General features: G+C 46.0%; 1 protein-coding gene across 1 annotated transcript in view; it reads left to right on the forward strand.

Moving 5' to 3' along the window:
• FRMD4A (FERM domain containing 4A) overlaps positions 1-24,888 on the forward strand; it is a 217,830-nt gene that overhangs the window by 61,948 nt on the left and 130,994 nt on the right. Inside the window, exon 2 of the mRNA XM_009900274.2 lies at positions 16,338-16,403. Within this exon, the coding sequence (XP_009898576.2) occupies positions 16,338-16,403 (66 nt within the window). The remainder of the gene's footprint in view (positions 1-16,337; positions 16,404-24,888) is intronic.

The following is a 24,888-nucleotide window of genomic DNA, read 5'->3' on the forward strand; positions in this document are numbered from 1 at the left end:
ACTAATATTTTCAAGGTGGCTTTAAGTACCAGTGTCAAGCAGGGACATGCCATGTGTTGCAGGAGGGAGAGCTGCTCATGACGTGGCTTCTGCAGCCCAGCTGTGCCACTGAGCAAGGGAGGCTCTGGCAGAAGCTGTGGAGAGCTACAGATACGTTGCTGCTTGTAATGAGAGTCTCCAGCTCAGAACCAGCTTGCACTGCTGCTAAGGTCATCCATCTGAGGACTGAACTGGCTGAAGGAATTTTCACTGGTCACCCTTCACAGTGTGAATGGTCCAGTCCAAATCAGTTCTCACAGTGGGCATAAGGGCACTTGTGGGGCGTAACATGGATTTACTGCCATACATCTGAACTGGTTATCACATTAAAAATGCAAGTCAGTATTTGGTGAGACCTATGGTCACAGCATTGGGTCAGTCAGGGCCATGCACCAATGCAGCATCACTTGGTGCAGAGAGCATAGTCCACAGAGATTGTGTCAAATTGTTTAGCCAAATTAAGAACTTTGGTGAGAGATTTGGGTGTTGTTAATAAGGACATAAGACTGGGAAAGACTTCCCAAGTCATGGAGTCTGGTCCCATGTAACACCAGTTATTACAGACATACATATCCCCCTGGTTGCCACTGTTGCTTTTTGCGTGGGTAAGAGCAGAAGGTTTGAATGTAGCTCAAGAAAGAGCAAAGTAAGACTGATTGGTATGGCTTAGGGGAAAAAAGCTGGTTTAGGGAGAATTCAAAAGGGGCTGGGAAGTGACTGAAGTCTCAAATCCTGATCCAATAGAACTGCAGAGAAGGAAGGATCATGTATTGTGATTGATGAGACACACAGGAAGGTAGAAAGAGTGTGTTGGCACACCACCAACTAAATTTGAGGTCAGGGCTTAGTGGTGTCCCCTGAAGATGCACTGTGTAACCCACTTCTTGTGAACTAAGCAGGAGCAGGCTGGATCATCAGGGACAAGCAAAGGTTGCTGTCAGGCACAGAGCCATGCTCACAATTGGCTCTCAGGGACCTTGGGTGTCTTTCACTCAAAACACTCTAGGTTTGAGGCAACCTGTATTCCTGTCGCACCTTAAAACTCCACCTAGCTGGAAGCCATCCTACAAATGCCCCATCTCTTGAGGAGGTTGTAGGTGGCAGTGCTGCAGTATGATCTATAAGCAAGTGATAGTGGCTTTCCTGAGATTCTAATGTTTCATTGCAGGATGGAGTGTGCTCAGGTGCACAGACAGATTCCAAGGTCAGTTGGCATTGCTGGTCTCCAGTCACCCTTGCTGGTTTGCTCCTTCTAGCAGCTGGAGGTGTGGATTGCCCTGCAGCCTCAGTGCAAGCAGAGCCTGGCAGCCCAGCAGGCAGGGAGGTCTGACAAGGTTAAGTTGCTGTAGAATGACTTGGGAGCCTCCTCCACTCCAAATTTGTTTTTGTCCTGACCTCTCCCAGGCTATACAGTTCCCTAAGCAAGCAGTGGATTGACCAGCATTGCCTTGGGGACCACTGCAACTCACAGCATTCCCTGGTGTTTCTCCTTCTCCCAGACTTTTAACAACTTAATCTCCGCCCCTCCTGTAACTCTCAGTATGTGTGATTTCCTAGAAAGCCAGAGTTTTCCAAGGCTGCACAGTGAACTGGTGGCCCTGCCTTCTGCTTGGGACATGAATCCCATCAAGGACCAAAAATTGATCGGACTACTTTTCACTCTGATCTGACACTGAAAAGAGACCCCAGCCACATATTTGATCAGCTCTTTCATGCTGACAAATCACAAACACGTAGGGTTGATCCTGCCTCTCTCTGCTCCACATCATCTTTGCTCTCCACCTACTTATGGTGCTAGATATCTTGGGTGCATTTCCATGGGTTGGGACCTCACCCCTTATCCAGTCTTAAAGTGCAAAGGAAAGCAGAGGAGCAGGAACCATCTGATTCTCAGTGAAGTTAGCTTACAATCTTTTCTGTCTCCTTGCTTAGCAGACACATTGTCCTTCTGTTCCTGTCCTGAGCTTCTGTGTGGCATTTTCACATCATGTTAAACAATTACTGTGTCCCACCATCAAGAAAAGATCACTAGTGGGTAGTAAAATGCTCTTTCCACACTATCTGTGCCGGTGGGACGTGGTGTGACCTAATGTAGTAATCTTTGCAAAAAGTCCTTGAAGGCACAAGAAGAGACACAAGTTGAGCCCTTTTTTACTTGAAGTCCCTGTAAAAGGGTCCACTGAAAATCTCCTTGAAAGCTGAAAACAGGAAGAGGTCCCCTTTTGGCTACAGAATTGCTTTGTGCTAACACTTCCACATGTAATGTGTAACATTTTGACAATGGCTGTTGGGCTTGCCAGCCCACAAGGCTCAGTCTCTGTGTTTAGATTTATTTTTTTTTTCATCTTAGAAGTTCCCAGATCTCCCAACCAAAATAAATCCACCCTTGTTTGGGTTTCCTGACCGCGTGGGATTGAACATGGCTGCAGCTGTACCACACACGCTGCAAGTGCTGTTGGCATCCTCTCCATTCAAGCTGAAATATTTCACACCAGGAAGTGCTTTGCAGATAGCAGAGCAGTCACAGGCTGACCCTGCTGCTTTCACACAGGGTTTGTGAAGAACAAGCCAGGGCTGGAAAGCTGACACATCAAGTGTGGAAAGACAGCACAAAATCTGAAGATAAAACATAGTGGTTGTCCTGGAGAAAGGAGTAGGGATGAAGCTCTTCCCACTTTTAAAAACAGTTTTGCCCTTTCTCTGCGTGGATAGCATCTCTCTTGGCTATCCCCACATAGGGTTTTATGAAGATGCCCATCATCTCAACATGTGGCTGACACGTGTGTGCTTGTGTACTACCAGACACTCATTTCCCAGTGAAATGGGCCACTCAAGAGGACATGGATGATTTAGGGAATGTGTAATCAGATATAGTGCTTCCTTTGTGTGCACACAGCCCCCAGCATGGAAGCATGCTGGAAAATACATTTGATAGGTACCTTCCACTGTCTGAAGTGGTCTGGGCTCCCTGAGATGCTTTGCAGCACTGTTGAGGGTGGTGATGCAGCCATTGCAGGTGTCGCCTGGGCTTGTGCTTCAGGAGGTGGTAGGAATGGTGGAAAAAGGAAACTTGTGCCTCACCTAGACCAGAGAAAGATGGAGGGAAGCACTGAGTCTGCTTTGCCTTGGTGTTGCACCATGGAAGATGCTTTCTGAAATGTTTTGGGAGTGCTGATGGCAATTCTGGAGGGAATCTTTGAATCTAAAGATTCTGGGCTGTGTACTCTCTTGTTCAGTCCCCTCTTGCAGGTACACCATGCATAGGTGGTAAAAGGCTGCTCCAAAATGGAAATCAAATCCTGGGAGCTTAGGGCTCAGAGGTATTAGATCCAGCTGCTGAGTTTGCAGACATTGCATCAGGCTGTTCCTTCTTTCCATCCTTAACTCTTTTGCATCAATTCTGCATTAAAGACCTGCTGAGTTTTCTTCCAGAAAGGAATATCCTTCCCTGGCTCTTAAAAAACAGATGTGTCTGGTACAAAGAAAAGTTTGAGTCGAGGAGTTTATTCCAGGTTCCTCCTGGGCAGAGGTTACAGGATATCCTTATTTATTATGGTGTGAGGTGCCCTGATGCAGAGAGGACCCACTGTTGCTTCACCAATAGTCAAAGAGTCAAAACATTCTCAATATAGGTGATGCAAAATCCTGGCATTACGCAGAAGATGGCTGGGATATGAATGCACAGGCCATATGTCCTGGAGATAGCTTTCCCTGCTTGAGCTCAAAGTGGGGCTAGTCTTAGCTCTCTAGTCCTCACCAGACACACAGCATCAGGAGTTATCAGGACAAAGAAAGGCAAGTATGACCGCTCATGTTCCTCCAACCATCTAGGTGTACAAGCAGAATGTATGGAAGATGTCCCAGTTCTGCCCTGCTCAGCACAGACTGTGCTCTTGAACAAAGAATGAGCAGAAATGGTCAAATCAGACTTTTGAAGGGCCTGTTTCTATAAAACACCTGGATCTTTGAGGATGAGTCAGCTGCTTGTCATTTGAATGTGCTCTTCCTCTTGCCCTGTCCTTCCTGTGAATGCCTGCTGGGGGATGATGAGGATGATGTCCACCCATCACCAACCCCATCAGCTGCTGCAGCTCAGGCAGAACCGTTGGCAGCTGCCCAGTCTGGGCACCAGCTGCGGCACTGGCTCTTGACATCAAATATATGTCAAACTTACTGATTAGCAGTGGCTGCAAACAACCTGGTGACATATTTTTCCACTGGAAGCTTATCAGTTCTTAGACTGTTATTCAGAATGTGAGGGAAAAAAACCTCACAACAATAACAACAAAACAAACAAACCATCCCCCCTAGCCCCCCCAAATCCAAACAAACTAAGAGCCAATGAAACAAGAAGCAAACAAAACAAAACTAAACAAGGTGCAAAAAAACAGTGCAAAACACCCAACATTTCTGTGCAGAGATTAAGGTTTTACACTTCTCCCCCCACCCCAATCTGGAATGACTGTTGCAAGCGTGTTTTCTGTTATGTGTAACAGCTTACACTGCTCAGTGCTATTGACCTGCTCTGTTACAGAATACCTGAGCGATGCACTGCCCAGCGCCTTGGCTCCATTGATCAGGGCAATCACCACTCACACTTCCGAATGCCTAGTGCTACAGCAGGTACAAAACACTCAACCAGCACTAAAAAAACACTCTGAGCCTTAAATCCTAATTTGTTCTTTGAAAATATTTCACACATATTACTACTTCTACTGCCTTGGGTCACTTTGGTCATCTTCCTATGAACCTACATTGATTTTTTTTTAACTCTGCAGCAAATCACATCAGTTTAAGTAGCAAATAAATCATCCTGTTCTCCTCTATAACTAAACCAAACCTCCTGCAAATGTTTTCCCAGAAGACTTGAATGCTATCATGTAATTACCACCCTGTCTGGGTGCACAAATGAGTGATATCTGGAACAGTTTGCTGAAAATATGCCATATTTGAAATGTAAAACTACCCAAAAAATGCATTTTTATATATGTTTACAAAGAATTAAACGTCTGATGTAGGAGAGATTAACAGGCATGAGCATCTTTGGGAATAATAATAATAATAATCTGTTGCTATGTGCTTTAATGCCACATGGTTGTTACCATGATGATGACTCATGGTGCTTGCCACAGTACATAGCAGGGAATCAACCAGAAAGTGACCAGAAGTCCCTACAGAGATGTTGATCTAACTTACAAAAGGCTGTGATGTCCAATACTGGTAAATGATTGCCCTGGCAGATAATTTAAGTCTTTTTCCCTTAGACCATGCATAGTGAACAGAGTAAACATGGAGCTCCTCCAGGGGAAACAAGACTCTTCCAGGACATAGCACAATTCTTTTGTGGCTGTACTATGATCAAGAGTTGATGAAGCACCTGTCCCAGGACCACTGGCTTGTCCTTGTGCAAAGACACCAGTGAGCATCCCATTTCACTTCTGCTGTTGATATTTCTTTGGCCTGCATCAGGGACTGGCAATCCAAATGATGGATCACAGTCCCTGTACATAATGTGCAAACGTAGCATGAAACTACGGAAATTGCCTTAAAGTGATTATTATCTAGAAAATAAGTTCACCCTGGGTGAGGCAGGTTGGCGAGCTCACAAAATAAAGTTGTTCTTCACATAGTTTAGCTGAGCTGAGTTAGCTCAGGGGAAGTTTGCATACAGGGCAAGTTATCCCGATCCTGGGTGTTAACTGGGAAGTTGGCAGCAAAGAAAATTGTCTACCTGTTGACTTATTAATGTAATGGGGATTACGTTTTTGCTCTGGGTTTTGTGTTAGCGATGCTTTTGCAGCCTTTGGCATATGGATGAAAAGCATGGTATGGATCAATAGTCCCAAGGTCCATAAGGTGGGATGAAGCCATAGGCTACCCTAGCTGCTTGCCTCCCACTTCCTGTAGCATGTGAGCCTCTGGTTGCAATGGTTTCACTTGGGCTGCTCTGTAAGGAGTGATGAAGAGCTCAGCAGGATTGCAGCTTTCATCTCTTACCAGGACTTGTGGTCAGCTCCAGGAAGGAGGTTTTCTACCAGCTCCATGAGGCTGTGAAGGAGATTAGAGCAGGAGAGGATGGAAACTCCATCCCCTGGCTCAATTAAAACTCATCTGCATGGAAGTGCTGACCACAGGGAAGAGCCCCAAGCTGGCAGGAGGATGAGCAGCTGGGCCACTTCAGCTGCACAATTACTTATTTATTATTTATTCCCCGTGCAGCCCTCACCCATGTGCACTGCACATGTGGAAAGGCTGTAGGAGCAACACAAGCTTCCTAGGTAAAAGTAGAGGAGACAACTACAGGATCTCAGTTTCAAGCAAGGTTTTAAGAGCTCTGGTGTGTTCTTGACCTAAAAATGTTGGCCCAAAGCAGGTGTCCACATTCAAACAGCTGCACAACTGACCACCTGAGTCAAAGTTTATCAAGACACACTTCTCCTGAGTGCAAAGGAGGTTGCAAATCTGAGAGGTTCAAGCCTCCTGTGGCCAGTGAATGCTTTAAAATAATCAATAATACTGAAAACTCTGTCACTTCCCTGTGGTCAACCTCAGCTCCAGAGCTCAGAGGATGCCCTGACCAGCCATCTTAAAGCTCCTACAGCCTCCATTCCTGCCTTGTAACTAGTAGGGATAGTGCTTAGAAGCTGATATATTTTTAAGCTGCCAATTGTTTTTCTGGCAAAGAAAGTGAATGGAAAGGTGTAATGGTGTGAATCAGAAGAAAATGGGTCAGACTGAACCACCAGGTTAACCTGGCTATTTTCCCAACACAGACGTGAGGGAAAAGTAACACAGAAAATCTCGGGATTGAGATCCGAATAGAGTTTACTGATCAAAATCAGATAAACATGGTACAAAATGCATTATTACCTTAGTCTGTTTGCAGAAAAAGCAGGGTGCAAAGCAGCAGCAAGCAGAAGCAAGGGAGCCAAAAGCCCAAGCCAGAAAACTACTCCCCCATCCCTCCTTGTCCCCATGACGAACCAGTAGAAAAAAAACAACACCCAAAACCCTGGAACCCAGAAGCAGCAACTGGAACAGGAAGTCTCCCATGTTGCAACCTGAATTTCAAGCCCTGTAATACCTTGTTCCAGCCAGCACTTTTGTTTTTTGAAGCTGGCATGACTGGAGCATGGTATGAATAACAGCAGCAGGTTCAACTCAATCCATGACAAAAGGTAACAAGGCTGAAAAAGTCAAACATAGTGAAAAGTCTGGATTGGGAATGTCTCTCTTGTATCAACATAGAAGGCGGGGAGGGCACAAGGTGTTCTGTGTCCCTTTGCATTTTAAAGTATTTAGAGCTGTATTATCTTTAGGAAGGGAAACAATACGTGACATAAACCAGCACAAGGTCCACACTGGTGAGGAAGCTGGCTTCTGCAGAAAAGAACTTTATCTCGGGATATAACTGAAATCAGGCCTCCAAAGCAGGCCCCTCTCAGGGCTGTGATTTAGGTGTCTGCAGGGTAATACCCTGGTTGGTTTAAAAAGCAGCATTGGAATTAGATTTAATTCTAACTGCATGGCTCAAGTACTGAGTGTTTTGAGGTTAAGACGTGCCGTTCCCAGCTTTAAAGTTCACCTGAGAGTTATTGCTTGGTGTTGTAAATGGACTTAAGGACCATAGGAGACAGTTTTTCATTTCAGCCCTGATACAGTAAGCCACTTAAACACTTGCTTATGTCACACTGAAATAAAAGGGATTTATGAACACAGCCATGTACTCTGCTGAATCAGAGCATTTTTGCTGAGTGCTGTTTAGAGGAAGCACGAGAAATAACCTGTGCAGATGTCCTCGGGTGATGTGGGAGCCTCAGCAAGGCTGGAAAGTGCTAGGCGGAAGAAGCAAGGAGCCCCTGGGCAGGCCGGGAACTCTTTTGTCAGCTCTCAAGACAAAACAGGGAAGTCACCAGGGTCACTCAGCCTTTAGCTCCCTTTAATTTTTATCCAGTCAGTCCCCATCAGCATCCACACAATGGCTGGGTCACGCTTTTCATGCCATGCTTCCACCAGGATGACACCACAGCTGACACCACCCCACCTGCTTGCTTGCTTTCTAATTACTGAAACTTTCCTCTCCTGATGAATGGGTGTTTGAAGAAATGATCACAATGCTTGATACAGCCCCTCATAAACACATCCCCAGCACAGATCCCTCACATGATGGGTAATATCAAGCTCCTCCAAGAGGCAGCAACCCTCCCTTCCTGCAGGTCAGGAGAGGGTTTTAAGAGCTGTGTCTGTAACCATGGTTTCAGCAATTTCATCTCCATTCCTTAGTCCATGGGTAAGAACATTGATTTTTCAAGGGATTGGGAAAAAAAGGCTTGCAGTGAAAGCCAATGGCTTTGGGCACAATATGTTCCTCTGGGCCTGCCCAACTGGTGGGAGATGCCACATCACTGTTGACTTGTGTTTTCTGGCTATGAAATGTGCATGTATTTCACACAGCCGCAGAGTATGTCCTTAAGAGGGAAACCCATGCTGCATTAGAAGGTGGAGTATGGCTATGCATCAGCCACCTACATCTCTTTGCACCACCATTATCCACATTTGCAGCATCTTTCCTGGGCCCATCTTTTCAGTTCCAAAGCTACATTTGCCACCAAGTTCCCTGCTTCTCTTTCTTTGAATATGCAACAACTTCATTCTCCTACATAAGTACTGCTAGAAGATGACAGGTGCCTGAGGATACAGCTGGGATACCATTCCTAGGGAAAAAAACTGCCGGCTTAGAGCTAACCTCCCCTGTTCCAGAACACTAAATAGTCTCTCCGTTAAAAAGTCATCACGTGGACAAATCTGAATGTTAGAAGTGTTGTCTAATGGATTCCTATGCACTGCAGTAGGAAACAGTGGTACTTAATTCTGTATTGGCTTATTTCAGGAAGTTCGGATCATGTTATGTACTGTGTCACTGACCATTAGACACAGGGCAGAACACACAGACCTGTGCTCTCTATGCAAGGATCCTTGTGCCAATTTACAATAATTTTTCTCTCTTTTGAAATAATAATTACAAACCAGACTTTCAATTGTTGGTTTAAGAAAGGTGGAAAATAGTTGGTAGAAATAAGAATCATATTCAGAACAAGGGTATCTCCCCATCCTCAGACCTTTGAGCCACAAAGGCTCAGGCAGAAGCCAGCCTGCCTAAATATGGCCCATTCTGGTGAAAAGGAGGAGCAGGGGAAGTGAATGTGCATGAAGACTTCAGAGATGGACTGTAAGATGGCATGAACAGTGCTGAAAGCCATAGCAATGTGATGTCAGGGCAAGACACTGTACAGAGGCCCATGACTGGGACAGATGAACCAGATTTACACCAACAGCCATCTCTTTATTCTTCTTCAGGGATTGTTCCCATTGAGTCACAACCAGAAGACTGTAAAAATGAGCAAGCCTCAAGGGCAGGCCCCTCTGGGCAGCTCCCCAGCTGCCCAGCCGTTGCTGTTCTGCACCAATGACAGAGTCAGCTGTAGCCATGTCCCCTCTCCCCAGGTGTGCGTGCAAGGATCAGTCATGTAGCTCAGCTCTTTGCACGCTATTTCACAGCCCTCCTCATCCCAATCACTGCCAGTATTATTTACTAGGTGCTGATGCACCTAGCTAGCAGCTGGGTAGGATGCTCTGCAAACACAGAGCTTTGAAAAAAAATAAAAATCCATTCCTTCAGGATCCTGAAGTGTGAGTGTAGAACAGGACGTGACAGATGGATGCAAGCAAGTGAAGAGACGGTGCTGGTCAGTGCAACAGACGGCCAGTTACAAGACCTGCCCCAGCTCAGCACAGAGAACTGTTACCACATGTGCAGACATGGAAAACACAAAAAAATCCGCCCCCCCTCTCTCCCTACAAGCTTAGGAGATGTCAGGCTGAGAAGGCAGCAAGAAGTGGTCAAGTGGGAGCAGGATGTTTAATCTAAGAGTTTATTGTAATCAGCAGGCTGTCATCTCTCCCTATCTCCTTTCAACGGGTCTGTCCAAACAGCAGGCTAAGCCACACAGATTTTTGTGTATTCAGCACAGTAATTGCCTCCTGTACAGGCAGTGAGCATTTAGGAAACATTCTGCCTCCAATTATAATTTGTGATTTAAGTCATGGAAGAACACGCCATATTCCTCCTGATTTCTGCAGTCACTGGCCTAATGAAACGTGCCGCAGATATTTATAGAACTGCCATTGTAAATAGCATTTGCATGTGGTGCCTTGGAGTTATTTAGTGTGACAGTGCTTTCACCAGGAGGATTTGTTCATTTTGAAAGGGAAAGGTTCCCTTTGGAGCTGTTTCCTCCCAGCGCCTTCGCTGTTTGTGTTGGGTGGATCAGTTCTGCGGACAGTTGCTGATAATTTAGTGACAAGGCGATGGGTGCACAGGGATTAGCTGAGCGTGGTATGGGTTTTTTGGGCTGTGTCACAGACAGTTTATAGGATTTTCTGAGACAGTGTTTGGAGTTATAGCAAAGATGAATAGAGAGGAGAGCAGTCACTGGAACAGTTTATGCCACAGAGCGAAACAACTGCCAGCTTGCCTTCCCTAGGAAACACATTGTGTAAATATTTGGGCAGAAGCCTCCACAGGAGATTTAAAGTCTGTGATAAAGGTAACTAAAACATTCTTTCTTTGAGAAAAGCAGCTAGGATATGGAAGATCCCATGAGTAACCACGAGAGAGATTTCCTTTCTGTAATATCCCTACATAAAAGAGAACAAGTGCATGTCAGGTCTTGTTGGTGCTGGTGGGTCTCAAAGCATTTTACAAAGGAGGTCAGCATTAGTTTTCCTATCCTCAAGGTGCAGAAGCCAAGGAGAGGAGAAAGCACACATGCTTTGTGTATGATCAGCTCTCCTGCACGCTAATCCAGCACCTTATCCACACAAACATGTTCTTTCAGCTCTTTGCACGCCTTACAAGCGCTATCTGTGTCTGTACATTGAAGATACATTGACCCTGGTCTTTACACACTTGTGTGTATAAAAGACAGAGCTTTTGAGAAGCGCTCGTGTTCAACTCTTCAAGTGCTTGAGGGTCAGGCTGCATGGGCAGGCACTGAAAGAAGTGGCAGATTTTCTGAAAAAAAAAAAAAAAAGTGATGTACTGAGCTGTTATGAAAAAAAAAAATTGTTCTGTATTTTGGCACATCCTCCCCATTTGAGTTGGTGATAAATCTGGCCCATGAAACGCATGTGGCCCATATTCACACCCAGCATGTGTAGCTCCCTGCCATATGTATGAACTGTTAGCACTCAGGAGTGTGTAATACACTTCCATATCTTCATACATCTTGAGAAGCATTAGAAATTTGAGGGGTTGATATAGATACAGCATGCTGGCTCTTGGAAGACTCTTCTGGGTGGAGCACTAGAGCTTGGATCTAGTCTTCTATCCATCATGCTCTTGTCACCTGGGAACTGTCTCACCTAACTTGAAATGTCTGGAATTCTTTCTGCTTTGAGAATCAAGGGCATCTAGACTGTTAGGTTAAACCAGACACTTGACTTTTTACCTTCTGGAGTTAGGGTGAAAGGCTGTTGCCCTTCAGAAGGAAATTGGGAAGCTGTGTTGGTACAGGAAAAGACACTCATTGAGGCATGGTGAAATCAAGGACTTGGTCAGGAGCAAACTCTTTTGGTTCTCTGCCACAACAAGTATTTTCTTCTGTCAACAGCTTCTCTCAACCATTGCTTCTTGTGTCTTTGCTAGGATTTTACTTTTCCATGGTGAAGGGAAAGCCATGGTGCTGTGCCTCATCTAATTTTCCCCCACTCTTCTCTGGGTAAGAGCCTTTGGAGAGGGGCACTTCAATTCACTCCTGATAGTCTTCCTTCATCCAAGCTCTGGTGCTGCTCAGCTCACGCTTAGTGACCTCCTGCTCCCACATTCACACTTATAGGGCTTTGGGGCTCCCTGACTTGTTCCCTAAGAGCTGGCCACAGCCCCACCCACAGCAATGCAGCAGATACTATAGATCAGCTAATTTGCAAAGCTTCAGAAGCACATCCTCCACACAGCCTGTGCTAAATCAGTTCCTTCTTGCTGTGCTTTGAAATGTTCCTGTTTCTTGCTCTGACAAACTAGTAGAGTTTGTATCATCTAATGATGCAAAAAGCACGTAGTGCAGGCTTCAGATACCTGGTGGAATAATAAAATGGAGAGAAGGGAAGGCAAGACCATCATATTTTAGCTTTTGTCAAGTAGAAATTCTGCCTTCTACCTTATTTTCTTTTCTCTTGGAAGCATGATTTGATTCTAAGGGAAGTGAAAAGCCCCATGGCTGGGCATCCTGCCTACAACAGGAAATACTGTAACACGTCTCCAGCCACATACATACATTGCGGTCCTTTTGAGCTTCAAGCTCAAGACAGAACTAGATGCTTGTTCACTGTCTGTGTTGGTACCTGGGCTTGGATCAGGGTCTAGTGTTAAGTCTCTTTCTCTCCCCTGAGGCTGTGCAGTGGCTGATGCATCCTCTTCAGCTCCTTACCTTCTCTTGTGCAGAAAAGCCTAAGTGGAAGCAGCCTGCAGACCACCAGCTGGGGCCATTAACCCATAGAATGAACCTTCAAACCATTGAGAGGCACAGAAACAAGGTGACGCTAAAGAAATATTTGTGTGCCTTGCTGTGTGTTCACACACTGCATGATCAAATCATAAAACCGATTGTGGCCTTTGACAGGCACTTTGCTGAGGGACAGAACTGCTGGGGACAAGCTGATGTGAAAGCAGTGTACAGTTGTCCAGTTCCGGGCCCCTCAGTTCAAGGACAGAGAACTGCTTGAAAGAGTCCAGTGCAGAGACACAATGATGATGGAGTGGAACATCTCCCTTCTGAGGAAAGACTGAGGGAGGTGGAGCTCTTCAGATTGGAGAAGAGGAGACTGAGTGGTGATCTCATTCATGCTTATAAATATGTGAGGGGTGAGTGTGAGGAGGATGGAGCCAGGATCTTCTCAGTGATGCCCAATGATAGGACAAGGGGCAATGTGTGCAGGCTGGAGCAGAGGAGGTTCCACATGAACATAAGGGAAAGCATTTTCACTGTGAGGGTGCTGGAGCCCTGAACAGGCTGCCCAGAAAGGTTGTGGAGCCCCCTTCTCTGGAGGCATGCCAAACCTGCCTGGATGTGTTCCTGTGTGATGTGCTCTAGGTGATCCTGCTCTGGCAGTGGGGTTGGACTGGATGATCTTTTGAGGTCCCTTCTAACCCCTAATGTTCTGCGAGTCCCTTTCCCATTTTTTCAAATGATATTCACAAATACCTTGCAATTAGTCAGGTGCCATGTTCTGTATTTCAGAGCTTCATTTTATTCAGGTACTTCATGTTCCTAGCTGTTTGCATTTGGGATTTATTAAGCAGTGGAAGCACGAAGGGAATTTGAAACTCTGGGTTGGAAAAGTGTGGAGAACTAGAGAAGCAAGTGCTTTGCTGAAATGCTAAAGCACAAAGTCAAACATCTCATAACATCTTGCCTCTTCCCCCTTTCACCTTCTGTTTTTTTATTTCAACTTCGTTACAATGGATGGAGCGTAACACAGGAGAGCTGGGCTGTGTTTCTATCTCTGCCATTGCACGTTATTGCCCTGGTAAACTCACTTCTTGCCTTGGGTAAAGTTGTATTAAAACTGGACTATCAGTGCATACTCACCATCCCAGGGATGCAGCAGATGTGTGACAGTAAAAGGACAGGAGAGATGCTGAAGCAGAGCTCAGCCACTCGGATTTTTATCTGCTGGGGTTGCCCAGCAAAACAAGCTTGATGTTCCTCATGCTCACATGAGCACAACCCCCACAGCTCTTATTCCAGGCAGAGCAGACTGTTGCAAAGCCCTTCTGTGAGCCTCTGGTGTAGCTTTACAGCTGAGCTGAAAGCTGTTTAATACAGACCTCATAAAGAAAAATCTCACTCACCAATTTATATACCTTATGAGAAGCCATATTTTGCATAGGATTGCTTGCTGGGGGAAACTCTCGTAAGAAGACAATTTATTGCCATGGCAGTAACTGTCTGACATTTATGAGAAGCCTTGTTTTACAAGGCTTTCCTTTGGCTGCAATGCCAGGGCTTCAGTTGTGCTCATGGAAAATGAGAAGGAAAGTGGTATTATTTAGTGAAGGAAAGTGATATTATTTCACATGCATGATACTCCAGAGGCCTGCTGGTGGGAATAACAATGGGGGTAAAGTTTGCCTGGATTGCAATGGGATTGTGCATTCCAGGATCATAAATTTGGACTGAGTTGGAGGGAAAAGCTCATTCTGTCTAAAGCGGTCTCACAATAAACTCTGTAGCTTGCATGGTCACTTGAGGTTCAATAGATTTCTCAACACATCTGGTTTTTGCTATGGGCATGAGACTGGGGTCAGGGTAAGTGTTGATCTTTCCTGACACCGGGAAAGGTGGAGATGGATGTGGGACAGGAGCACCCAGGAGAGTCGGACAGGCTGTGCCTGCAAATGGCAGGGTAAGGGAGAAGCTGATGGAGACAGCCAAGGTTGCTGCCCCCATGGCAATGGCCATACACCACCTGAACTCAAGCAGGTGATGTTGATGGTGCCAGCCTCCTGCATGCCAGCAAATTCAGCATTCAGCTCCACCCAGCCACATGTGGATGCATTTTAGCTTGCAGAGCTAAAGCAGAAGGATGAGCTGTTCTTTGTTAAACCCCCAAGCCCACACCTTCCCACTCTCTGTAAAGCAGCTTTGCATCAAGGGCTCAGCTCCCCTCAGTAGGGAGAACTGATGGCTGAGGGCAGTACGTAGGGCACTGTGGCAGCCACATCCGCAGGAGCGTTTTCCTCCCAGCCAGGCTCCTGTGGACCTCTGCTCCCTTCAGGTGATGCTTTTGGACCCACCACAGCAAGAAATATCATTAAAATGATTTGGGGATTTATACAGTACTTAGGAAGGCACCTTGGCTAGAAGGTGGTGGGTCCCTGGAGGACTGAACTGTACTGTGGGGCTGAGCTGGGTCCATGCCACTGTGTGTAAGTGTCATAAGGCAAGCTCACTCTGAGGGTCTGCCTACGTGCTGCCTAAGTCATGCTGAGGAAAGGATTTCCAAGAGCCAAAGAGGCTTAGTTAGTTCATATCCCATTAGCAGAGAGTGGGGCTGTGCCTGTGCATGTTGAAGGGCTTGGAGGAGTTGAGCTGGGATCTGTAACTCTGCAAAGCAAAGTTGCTCCTCACTTATGGTGCTCTGTGCAAGAGGAAAACCAGGAAAGGGCTTGACTGACTGTAGAGGAGCTCCTTCCTGCCTCAGGTCATTTATTCATTAGCATCCCAGTCTACAGAACCTTGAACATCTTGTAAAAATCTTCTATACTCTAAAGTTTTATTGATGTTATTTGTTAACAGTTGTAATAAACTATACTGGTGTGGAAGCACCTTTGGATCCAAATAATCACAAGTGGCTTCCATGGTAGATCAGATGGGGATAATCCATTTAGCAGGGCCTGTGGTGACAGGACAAGGGGTGATGGTTTTACACTGAAGGAGGAGAGCTTTGGACTAGATATAAGGAAGAAATTGTTTACAGTGAGGGTGGTGAAATATTGGAACAAGTTGCCCAGGGAAGTGGCAGATGTCCCATCCCTGGAGACATTCCACGTTAGGTTGGATGGGGCTCTGAGCAACCTGATCTAGTTGAAGGCATTCCCACTTACTGCAAGCGGTTTGGACTAGATGACCTTTAAAGGTCCCTTCCAAGACAAAATCATTCCATGATTCCAAGATCTTAAATAGGCCATCCCAAGTAGGACAAGCCCATTTTGGGATTCAGGCCCAAATGAGCAGCTGGTACAACCCCAGGGAGCACTGTCAGCAGAGCCCAGGGAGCAGTCTTGCTTGCTTGGTGCTACCTCTGAGATGGCTGAATCACTGTTGTTATGAGGTGTGGGGGAAACTTTTCTGGATGTCTCCTCAACTAACCAAGCTGGCTGCAAAACTGGAGGCTGCAGTATGAAATGTTGGGGCCCTTGTGCTGCAAACCATCCCTCTGGCCTCGTTTTTCACAATCGAACAACCTCATCCCAGCAGCTGCATCCAGGCAGACTCCACACACTCCTCCATGACAGCTACTGGGGTGGATTTTCTTTTTCTCCTTCCAGCCTTTTCTTTCTTTTGGTGCCAAAAGAATGGGAATTAATTGCAGGGGGGGGAACAGAAAATCAAAATAAAACAAACCCTAAACCAAAACAAGACCAAAAGCAGAGCAGTGAATGGAAGCCTTCAGCCTGTGCTGGGAGAGACAGCAGTGTGCTGAGCCCTAACATGCATGCCTCTTCTCTCTTGCAGATGACGGAGGGTCGCAGATGCCAGGTGCACCTCCTTGATGACAGGAAGCTGGAGCTCCTTGTTCAGGTAGGAACTGCATATTTTGCCATATGATAGTCTGTTTTGGCTGCAGATTTTCACTTGGCTCAAGAGAGAAAAGGGTTTCCAGCTGGTTTTCTCCACAGCTTCACACTGTGATTGCCTGCGGAGCTCAGGGAGGCTGTGCTAGTGCTGGGTGGGAAGGATCTGCAATGACCTGTCTGTGGGAAGGACTAATTCAGGATGTATTTTGCTTTATTTATTTCTCAAAATTGTCCCTGTAACTGCCAGTGAGATAGAAAAGCAGCTCTGGTCATTTCTGACACTGTTCACTATATCCTTTAGCTATTTCTTGAGGCATTGCTCAACTTTGAGAAATCTGCCTTTTTTTTTTTTTTTTTGTGAAAAGTATCTGCCTACAATACCTCCAACATGTGTTTTAATCCTCCTTACTTGCCATCATGTGTTGCTGGGGTAGGATGCCAGGCTCTGTGCCAGAGGTAGGTATGCCACATGCATCCACCTGTGTCAGAAGTGCAGCTGGAACAGAAGAGGCTGCAGTGGTGGTGCCACAGGACAGCATTGCTTGAGATATTACAGAGGTTCTAAATCATGTCCAACACAGATATACATTAAAATGAGTCTCTGCTCCATCTGCCCTATTTTTTATTTTTAAAAACAATGGAAAATTAGCAAAAATGAGATTCTGGTGCTGACTGTGTAATGATGGGCTACTGGAAGCTTTCCTCACAATTTTGGCTCATGTCTCAGAGATCACCAATGGGTTAATAACAAGAATGAGTGGAATGTCTTTCCTTTTACAAACTGCTGGCCAGCCACAGACAGCCCAAGACACAGGAAATGAAACTTCCCATAGTGCCCAATTTCCCTGGTTGCAGCTGATAAGCCAGGAACCAGGATCGTATCCTGCCCAGCACAGACAAAACTGAATGGGGATTGCTGAAGGCCACTTGAATCACCGGAAGCACATTCAGCCTCACTTTCTGGAAAGCTGCTTAAAACCACCAAATGTTCATGGGTAACCGTTTTTCAAGTACATAGTCACTGAGGAGGTGAAATCCCTCAGCTCTCCAGGACACTCAGTGTGGTCAGCGAGTGCCTGGATAACTGTAAAAGAGCCAGGCCAGGGCTGGAATGAGAACAGCTAAATCAGGATGACTAATTAAAACAAAACACCGTTCCAATGGTCTCTGCACATGAGCATCTCTGCACCATGCTTCACTGGGCTCTCACTGATGCTTAGCAGCTGGCTAGGGGTAGTTTACCCATCTTCATCACAAAGATGCAACACTCTACTATAGCACTGCTCACAACATTAATAATCACAGTTTAAAATATACTGCAGGGAATATATATGAGCTGCCCTGGTCAACCTGCTTATTTGGGGTTTTACCAATAACACAAAAACCCCATAGTGAAGATGAAAGTAGGGGATGCTGGTTTAAGAAGCTCTGTGCCCTCTTCTGAGTGAGCAGGAACAATATCATGTGACATTATTTTAAGTGGGAATTTCTTCTAATCAATACAGGAAGTGAATTGCTCTGTAAATCACACTTAACTAGTCTGCAAGTGACCCGTGCCTGAATTTTAGTCATACAATAAATTGTTTTACTGTTTTCAAGTAATGTATGAATGGAGAAAGCCAGAAGGGATGATTATGAAAAATTATTATCCAGAAAAAGCAGTGACCTCCGCTGCATGCATTGACCCAGCTCTCTGAGCAGCACTGTCTCCCTCAGATGCTTTTCTGGTTAAATGAGGCTTTTCAGTGCTGTCAGGTAGACTCTACTCAGGGCAACAGTAAATAAAACACTTTGGGGTAGAGCAGATGACAGAAGAAGAAGATGTTTGGATTTCAGTAGGTCTCCAGTATTGATACTCTCTGCAGACATAGGCACATCACTTTGGTTTGCTTCCTATTAAGCACAGGCAAAGTCTCCAGCTTTAGGGTGGTCCTAGTGCTGCTCCACCACTTGAGGCAGAAATGGTCTGATGCTACCCAGATGAGAAATGCTTTCCTTGGCACGTCCCAAATTAACTAGCTCCCTCTGGGAGCAACATGCACCTCACCAGGGGAAATCTCCACAGCTGACCCATATTGTTTGCAACTTGTGGTGAGATTTCAGAGAAAAGTTGCATTGTAATCTCTGAGCACCATTATTAATACCTTATCTCATAGCTGAAGTGAATACAAAGATGTAAATAAAATGTTCATCCATCCCTGGGCTTTTGGCTGTCACTTCAAGACTGTATTTTTCTGTGGGGATCTTGCTATGGGCTAGAACAGAGGGTGATTTGTTGGTTTATGCCACAGAAAAGGTTTCTTCATAGCTGTGTTGAGTCTTAATATCTAGACCTGCATTGGCTTGAATCACTTAGGACCTAGGCTCTTAAATTCTCATGTGAAAATTCCTCCTTCCCACCAACCTCAACCTTTCCTGAAGCTTTTCTATAGCTAATTTCACACTCCTGTGGCAAATTTATGAGGCACCACTGGGAATTGGTAGAATGGATTTCTCCACCACGGGTGAGGTCAAAACAACATCCTACTGGATCTGGCTTTACGCAGCCTTGCAGTGCTTGGGTATGTGATGTCAAGTGCTCTGCTTAGAGAAGGGTTCAGGGATCCTGCTGCTGTGTTTGGGTATGGATAAGCACAGCAGAAGAAGCTGGTTCTGATTGAAAGAGGGAGATGGGTACAGCTTTCTCAAAAGGCTGCAGAAGGGCTCATGGAGCACCTTGAAACTGCTTAGGCCAGTGGCTCTGGGGAGCTGAAATTATTTCCTCTCCAGCTGCCTTGAGTGATGCTGGGCAGATCTGGGAACGATCACGGTGTTTGCAAAAAACAGTGTACTAAGCATATGTGCTCCCTTTTTTGTCTGCAAATTAGCTGTGATCAGTCTCAGGGGTTTATGAATGTCGTTCAAAATGTATCAATGGATGGCTAACGAGGACCACACTTCAGGTTGCAAGACGATGGCAAGTGGGAACTGTTCTCCCACGGTTGCTCACAGGAGTCAGCCTTGACTCTGAGACAGCTCCACCAGACCAGATTGTAATGTTTTGCACCACAAATTCTCTTCTGAAACTACAACGACCCTTCAGGCTGGCCCCAAGGCTGTTGCCAGTGGGACCCCCACATGCACATATGTTTTATTTGCATTACTGAGCCCCAAAAGTGTGATTTGGGCTCAGAGGCAGCATTTATAACCTCTTTCTGTGAATGCTGGCTTGCTTCGGTGTTGGCACCTAAAGCACAGGCTTAGGGTTACCACCATCAGGGAAGCAATCCTGGTTTTACTCAGTCAAAGGGTCCTGACTAATGCCTTTTGCTTCCAAGCTGAGCGGCTGCAGTGTGGTAGAGCAGCAGCTAGGAGAAAGCAGAAACACAGGCTTTGCAGATAAAAGAAAGCCCTCCCCAACGTGCTTTGTCAGACAGATGCTGAAATTTAGAAGGGCTAATCATAAACAGAGACAGAGGAGGATCATATGGAAATCTCTTCCTGAGGGTCTGAAACTCAAAGCCTGTTTGATTTGGGATTAGGAAGAAGAGTTGCATTTGGTATGTGTTTCATTTGATAAATGCCTGTTGATCTGGTGTGTGGCAAGTTTACATAGGATATTTTTTGGACAGTATTTTCTTTCTGTGCAGGAGCAGAGCATGGCTCTTTGGATCTCCTACAATCTGAAGCAGGTTGTTGGGGTTTTTCCCCCCCTCTTTCTGTTTGGCTCATGTTTAGTTTCTAATGCAGATTTTTGGGTTTTCTTTTTTTTAAGTGTTTTTTAAGTGTTTCTTTTTTTTAAGTGTTTGGCTTTAATCCTTTTCAGTGAGTGAGTTTCTTTCTTGCTTCTGGAAAATGTATTTTCTCACATTCCCCAGTCTCAGCCTTCCTATCAGTGATATGATTTCCCTATGACCAAATATCATTAGTCTGTTGCACCTGAAAGGTTTGTGTTTCTCTAGTTAAAGACTTGCACAATTGGCAATACATTCCCTTTCATCTGGGGTTTTTAGAAACAAGTCTCTTTTCCAGGGTGGCTGAACCAGGCAGCTTGGCTTGCTCCCAGCTCATGTGCCGGCTGCCGGTGCCTGTTATCTGACAGCAGCTCCAGCAATTGTCATCCAAAGTGTAAAGCCTCCTAATTCTTTCACTCTGGAAGAGCTATTGCAAAAATAGAACTCATCCAAGGCTCCTAGCAGAGCGGTATGTGGGGTCTGGAAGGCTCTGAAATGTAATCATAGGGAAAAAATGGGCTTTTTTTGTTTCAGACTTTCTCCCCAGGGAGCACTGAGCCTGATTTGGAAGAGTTAGGGTGAGATGTGGGGGTCAGGACCATGCTCACCTGTAGGTGTTTGGTTGGTTAACCCACACGTTATCACTTCTTAAGTACTTCCTGCTGCCCAAATAGCTCAGGGTAAGCTAGGTAAGCTTGTAGCATTTCTGTCTCCCAGCTACAAGGCAAGAGCATCCAAAACTATGTGAATGCTAATGTGTGTAAATGCCTAGCCAAAATTAATGTGATGCACAGAACATCCCTTTCCAATCCTTTAGCCTTGTGCAAAAGGTGACTGGCTCTGCTCTGAGTGGATCAGAAGTCCTTTGAAACCCCAGGACTTGTTTCTAGCATGCCTGCTGGGCTTCAGCATCTCATACCCAGCAACCACTCCAGACTGGGAGATGCTGGTAGCTGTGAGCTAGCACTGGGATGGCAAGATACCTCCTGGGCTAGTGAGATGCCTTATGGGCTGGTGACTTACTGCCACATGAATAGCTGGCATCAGCGTGACTGACCCGGTGGAAATGTTCAGTTCAGAGCACACCAATGTCCCTTGCTGCTCTGGGCTTAGCCTCACAGGGGCCTGGCAGAGGCACACAGTCCCGGGGAACATACAGCATCTTTTGAAAGCAGTAACTCCACTAATAATGGTTAGAAGGAGAAATCCAATTTTCTACTCTCCTCCCAGATGCTGTAGAGTTTTTGGCAATAATTTCACTGTTGCTCATGGTCAGGAAATTACAGTCAGTGGGAATTTACCTATGTTTCCTAGCTGCCTCATTCCTGTATGCCACTAAGTGGAGCTGGTACAGCAAGCAAAGGCTCCCTTCCAGGAGGTGCTAAGGATGGCACCTGCCTGCCATTGGGGAGAAGTTTTCTGATTTTGGATAGAGGTTTTGCATGAGGACCAGAGCAATACACCACATCCTCAGACTAGGACAAACAATCTCCTCTGGGAAGTCACAACATTTGCAAGGAAATGAGGTCCAGCCCTGCTCCATTGCTGGAACTGGGGATTCCTTTAACAGTACTCAAGCTGATGCAGAGACGCAGCCTCATGGCCCTGGCCATAAATGGAGACATTTGGATGCCAATAGCTGTCCTCGTCATGTGACAGCTCGGCTCCCTGTAGCACTTGCAGCCTCTTCTCCAAAAGTGCTTTTTACCATCACTACAGAAGGCAGCAGCATCCAGCACTGGGCTGGGAGTGGGTGAGAGGGTGAGTCCTGATTCTCCAGTTCCACTACCCTTCCCTGACACCCTTCCAGGAGCAGCACAATGAATATGTTGCTGGGGTTGCTTATAGGCCATGTCCTACAGGACACAGAGAACTGGGATGGGCTGGCAGTGCTACCTTTGGGTGAGTGTCGGAGGGAGGCTTCCCTCAACTCTCTTCCCACCCAGCCTCTTCATACCTACAACAGAACATCTGGAAAGTGTCCCTTCATCTCAATGCAAGAGCTCAGCTTTGGCTTGGCAACTGTCCTCTGAGGGGATTTGTAGTTTTGGGTCGGTGTGTTGCTCCTCTCACCAAAAAAAATGGATATTTTCTGCAGGGCAGCCGAGTAACTGGAGACCAGGCTGAACTTGAGTGGGGTTTTCTGCTAGGAATCTGACAGAATCCAGTCCCCTGCACTGAGAAGTATGTGCCAAAATCGGATTTGGATCATAATTTAAAATGGATTGTATGCGAAAGGGTGCTCAGATCTGCCTTCTGGAGAGCAGGCTTTATTTCCTTTAACTAACTGCAAAGCTAGGACTCTGATATGTCTGATTTCCAAACCAAATCCTGATTTACGACAGTAAGGCTATAGTCAAGCTCAGTATGTGTTTGGAATATTGCAAAGTAGAATTTTTACTGTCTTTGATGTTAAAAATTATTGAGATCCACAGCTTTGGATCAACTTGGGAGCTGTAGAAGTGTCTGAGGTGGGATTTACATCACTGAGACAAACCACACAATTCCCCTTACACAGCCTGTGGCTCCTGGCAGTGTGAAGCTCTTTGTCTTCTCCAGGAAAGTCTCCTCTGGCCTTCTACCACCTCTTGAGTCCCTGTTTGACAGTTTTGATCATCTTAAATACAACAAGCATGGCTACAGATGAGGCAAATATATGTCTGGATTTGCTTACCATGAGAAGTGGAGGGATGAAGGAGATACTGCTCTGCACAAAGGGTGGTAGGAGCCTGGAACAGAGATTTGAGTCTGTGGTCTCACTAAGCAACCAGTGAGCTGTGAACAAAGAGCTTTTCTGCTGAAAGTTGGCTGTTTACCAAAGAGTAACATTAAGAAAATATGTTTACCATTGCTCCATGGGGAAAGTGATGCTGGGAGGGCTGTTAGCTTTCCCAGTCATCTCACCTCCTACAGACAAGGTTGTTGCACCACACCTAGATGTTGCCTTAGATGGGATTGGGGGTAAATTAAAACAGGACAAGGTGAGCCAAGTCTGCTCCCAAACCCAGCCTTTTAGCCTACAAGGTGTAACTGTGTTAACCTGCTCTACAGAGCCTCACTAATTCCCTCAAAAATCATCCACCCCTGCTATCCATGGCCTGAAGAGCATCTGGGGTCATGCTGGAGGGTCGTTGCTCCAGGATTCATTTCTCAGCTTAAGCTCCAGTGAACCCAGAAGCCCACAGAAGTTGAGCCTAAAGGGGAAAGTGTTTGCTGGGAAGTGGAAATGGAAGAGCACGGAGGCAGAAAAGAAATAAATTTGATATGCAGAGGTGGAGAGTGAAAATTCAATTTAGGAGCCAAGAAGGACCTCAGAAAGGATGAAGGTGGAAAGGCTCAATTGTGAGGGCAAAATTGAAGAGATGTGTGACAGGAGGTGGGATGAAAATCTCAGGGAATTCCTGAACAAGGCTGAACTAGGGTTGGAAGAGCTTCTGCTGTGCACTCTGGCTTGACTCCAGCAAGGCCAATGCAGTGGTGCTGGCCACAAGATGCTGGTCCAAGCACAGAAACTTCCAGATGTGCTTATGTGTTCCAGACTCCCCTGAGCTGGCTTTGAATGTCCATGATGCACAGTGAGAATGAACGCTGCCCCTGTGCTGCAGAGGGCACTTGAGGGATGGACTTGCTGGTGGAGAACAAACCCTGTGGTCAGATGCCAGCAAGGCAGGCTGCAGGGAGCAAGCTGTCAAGTCATGATAGTCAGTAAGGTTCACTGGGTGCAGGATTTGAAGAGGTCAAGTAGGGCACACAGCTCCAGGGCAGGGATCAGCCATGAATCCAAATGGGCAGGGGGCACAGAAAACCTCCAAGGGGATCTACTGTGCACTAAAGGTCATTCTGGTCAAGCAGCTCTAGAGAAAGCCAGGCTGTGTCTGGAATTGCAGCACTAGAAATTAATGAAACCCAGCAGGAATAGCTGTGTCCCTCCAGATTTGTTTCTCAGCTACCTGCAGGTCGGCATAGGCATGGGAGGAGCATCAGCAGAAGATGGGACAGGTAGAGGCAGGGGGTAATAGATGCTAAGAGCAAAGTGACCCTGGAGAATGAGTCCAGTTAGGGCTGACCTCTGGCCTATGGCAGAGGTACTTCTGTGTCTTGAGATTAACTGGTGGGATGATGCTTCCCTGGACAGCACTGCCACGTGTGCCCCTCTTTCTGAGCTTCCTGCTGTTTTCTCAACAGAGCTCAGAGTGGATTTCATCCTTTCATACCCTAAGACCCCTGTAACCAACCCTACATGTCTGTCAGGTGCCACATGAGGAGCCTCAGGGAGCAGAGTCCCACAGTGAGATGTTTACAGCATCATAATGCCAGGGAATGGCAATCATGCACCTCTATGGAGGGAAATGAGGGTGTGATTTCCAACAGCCTGCATAATCAATATCCCTATTATCAGTCTTTCAGAATAAATTACATTTAAACTAATACAGGCTGGGGAGCCATCCATGAGCTGCCAGGAGAGAAATAAGCTGAAGACATATGTTTATTCATAATGCATATGGTGAGAGCTGGATGTCTTTTACAGCTGGCCAAATACAAGTGAAGACATTCACTATTTCCCTTTTTCAGTTGTTCTGCTAAAGTCTGTCAAATATGCTTAATTGTGGGCACACCTGGTGCTTTTCAACCTTATGGGGTGGCAGCTAGGGACTAGCCCAGTGAAACATCTGGTGAAGGAAGAAAGCTCTTCCCTTTCTGATGAGTTAATTCCTAAAGTTTTGTAGAGCATCAGCTATTTAAGCTGCCCTGGTGACCTCCCACCACATATACCAG

The sequence above is a fragment of the Dryobates pubescens genome, chromosome Z (genome assembly GCF_014839835.1).
Source record: "Dryobates pubescens isolate bDryPub1 chromosome Z, bDryPub1.pri, whole genome shotgun sequence".
NCBI lineage: Eukaryota > Metazoa > Chordata > Aves > Piciformes > Picidae > Dryobates > Dryobates pubescens.